At 35.9% G+C, this 2,849-nt stretch overlaps 1 protein-coding gene across 1 annotated transcript; it reads left to right on the top strand.

Annotated features, from left to right (window-relative positions):
- The first annotated feature begins 207 nt into the window (after positions 1-207).
- Positions 208-2,374, top strand: LOC140674216 (uncharacterized). Its single transcript, XM_072907609.1, has 5 exons — positions 208-312; positions 613-970; positions 1,037-1,175; positions 1,535-1,799; positions 2,225-2,374. The coding sequence occupies exons 1-5, from the start codon at positions 208-210 to the stop codon at positions 2,372-2,374; spliced, it is 1,017 nt and encodes a 338-aa protein (XP_072763710.1).
- The last annotated feature ends 475 nt before the right edge of the window (positions 2,375-2,849 follow it).

Genomic DNA, 2,849 nt, shown 5'->3' with positions numbered 1-2,849 from the left:
TCCGACAGGTGATTACCGCTGCATGAGTCGTTACCTATTTTATCTTATAACATAAAATTATGCTTTAAATAAAATTTTGATAAAGAAGAAAATGTTTTATAATTACGTTAGGAATAAGTGTTCCTTAAAATAACGTTACTTTAATGACGAAAAGTTGTTCCGGATCGTCGGCCGTCGGACACTGCAATCAGCTGATTGTTACACACGATGTGTCTCTCAGCTGAGCCGGAAAATCAATATATCGATTGGTCTGAAGCCGTTGACGACAATGTCGATGACAATCGAAGGAGCGTTGCCGTCGCGGCGGAGACGGTTATTTCTCTCTCTCTTTTTCTCACTCACTCTGTCCCTTTCTTTTACACACTCAGCATACACATACTGACGCCTCATCACAGGCTAGGAGCAGTTCTTTCACAAGTTCAGGAGGGAACCGAGAAAGTAATTGCCTATTTTAGTCGAGTATTTAGTAAAACGGAAAGAAATTATTGTGTGACTAGACGGGAATTGTTGGCTATTGTAGAAGCATTAAAATCATTTCATCATTATTTGTATGGAAGGAAATTTTTAATTCGTTCAGATCATATTTCTCTTAAATGGTTAATGTCATTTAAGAATCTTGAGGGCCAACTAGCACGATGGATTGAAAGACTACAACAATACCAATTTGAGGTTGTTTATCGGAAGGGACGGATACATCAAAATGCTGACGAATTATCCAGATGTCCTTGTGAAAGATTTGAATGTAATTATTGCAAAAAAGTGGAATTAAAAGAGAACTTAGTAGCTCGAATTGTTTTAGAAGAACAGAATTTGGAAGAATGGCGAAATAGACAAATGGAGGATCCCATCATTTCAATTTTTATTCAGGGAAAAGAGTCAGGAAAACGCCCTCTTCGAGAGGAAATTGCTGAATTAGATATTTCAGCAAAAATTTATTGGTCCTATTGGGATGCATTAATCTTACAGAATGGTGTTCTTTTTAAAAGATGGGAATCTACAAATTTAAAATATAGTATTTTACAAATAATTGTTGCAGAGAAATACATCAATCAGATATTAGAAGAGGCCCATGATTCTGTATCTGGTGGACATTTCGGAATAAATAAGACACTAGAAAAGATTCGTAAACGTTTTTATTGGGCTACATGTAAAAGCGATGTGGAACATTGGTCTTTGTAAGATCTGTATAGCAAAGAGGGGTCCTTTAGAAAAAGGAAAATCCCTGTTACAAGTTTATAATGTGGGAACTCCATTCGAAAGAGTACAGATGGACATACTCGGCCCTCTTCTGATAACTAATGCTGGGAATCGATATTTGTTGGTCAATTGTTGGCTCGGTAGTCGATTGTTTTATGAAATGGGTTAAAGCATTTCCATTAAAAAATATTAGGGCTAATACTGTAGCTGAAGTTTTTGTTAGTTAGGTAGTTTCTCGTCATGGAAAACCACTGGAAATCCATACGGATCAAGGGAAGAATTTCGAGTCAAAAATCTTTCAAGAGATGACACATTTATTAGGAATTAAAAAAACCAGAACAACTGCTTTACATCCACAGTCAGATGGTCAAGTGGAACGACAACATCAAACAATTCTAAATTATTTAGCTAAATTCATTTCAGAGAATCAGAAAGATTGGGATAATTGGATTCCCATGTATCTCTTAGCTTATCGATCTTCGAAACATGAAGTTACTGGTGTTACTCCTGCTGAACTATATTTTGTTCGAGATTTAAGATTACGAATTGATTTACTTCGAGGTATTCCTCCAAACTCACAAAATGAGGAAATAAAAAATTCAGTTCATAATTATATTCAAAAAATGAGAAGAAAATTATCAGATATTTATAATAGTGTTAGGCAACGCTTGCATTTAAGAACGCTTAGAACTAAAGATTATTATGATCGCAAGGCTAGAAAGACTTCTTTTATTGTCGGTCAAAATATTTGGTTTTGTAATCCTCGAAGAGTTAAAGGGTTGACCCCTAAGTTACAAAGTTATTGGGAGGGTCCATATAGGATAGTTAAAAAAAAACTTAGTGATGTAGTTTTTGGTATTCAAAAATCTATTAAACATCGTAATAAAATTGTGCATGCCGACAGACTAGCCTCATTTTATAGTAGAACATCTTAATTGAAGACATGATCAAAACCTAGTTATTTATTTCATAATTTTAAGCTTCTTTTTTTTTGTTCGTATACTTTCGTATATTGATTTATTTTCAGGAAACGTTCTCGAGAAACGACATTGAGAATTTGAAAATTGGACCTGAAGTGAGAAAAGGCAAGAGACAAGGAGATTTGAATTCTGAAAAAATTATTACGCCTGAAAGAAGACTGCCTTACTCACGGTTTTTGAACTGTGGTTTTCCGTGAGGCGAAGGGCAAATGCCAAGGCAGAGACTTGAGGTGTTCTTTTCAGAGAACAAAGGGCCCGCGAAGAGTAACTCTCCCCCCCTCTTGTCTGAAGATATTTGTTAAGGGATAAAAAGAAGAAATTTTTCAAAACCTGAAATCGGAAGAATCCAGAAAATGTGCAGTTCGGTAATCTGTAGCTCAGAGAAGACAAGAAGACACATTGGATATAGAAAGGTCTTTGAAGACAATTATGTTTAACCCCCCTTTACCAGTTGTCGGGACGACAACTCATTTGGAAAGGAGGGGGCAGTGTTACATCCCTGCGATTTGTGAAGTTAGGCTATAAAATCGAACGTTTGAAATGTCTCGATATGTCTCGTTGTCAAGAGTTTCGTCATTAAGAGAACGTTTGAAAAACAGTGACAGATTAGATTGAAAATAGCTGTCAAGCTGTGCGGTCGTTTCTTGATCAGCTGCGTGTTATTTGAAATTA

This window comes from Anoplolepis gracilipes, chromosome 15 (assembly GCF_047496725.1).
Source record: "Anoplolepis gracilipes chromosome 15, ASM4749672v1, whole genome shotgun sequence".
NCBI classification, from domain to species: Eukaryota; Metazoa; Arthropoda; class Insecta; order Hymenoptera; family Formicidae; genus Anoplolepis; species Anoplolepis gracilipes.
The sequence above is the reverse complement of the archived record's forward strand: the minus strand, read 5'-3'. Positions and strand labels throughout refer to the sequence as shown.

Excerpts from the sequence above, each read along its gene's own strand:
- LOC140674216 (XM_072907609.1), top strand. The coding sequence starts at position 208 with ATGTGTCTCTCAGCTGAGCCGGAAAATCAATATATCGATTGGTCTGAA. Across the intron at positions 313-612 it reads TTGCCGTCGCGGCGGAGACG|AATCTTGAGGGCCAACTAGC; the intron begins GTTATTTCTCTC and ends ATGTCATTTAAG. Across the intron at positions 1,800-2,224 it reads ATGAGGAAATAAAAAATTCA|GAAACGTTCTCGAGAAACGA; the intron begins GTTCATAATTAT and ends ATTTATTTTCAG.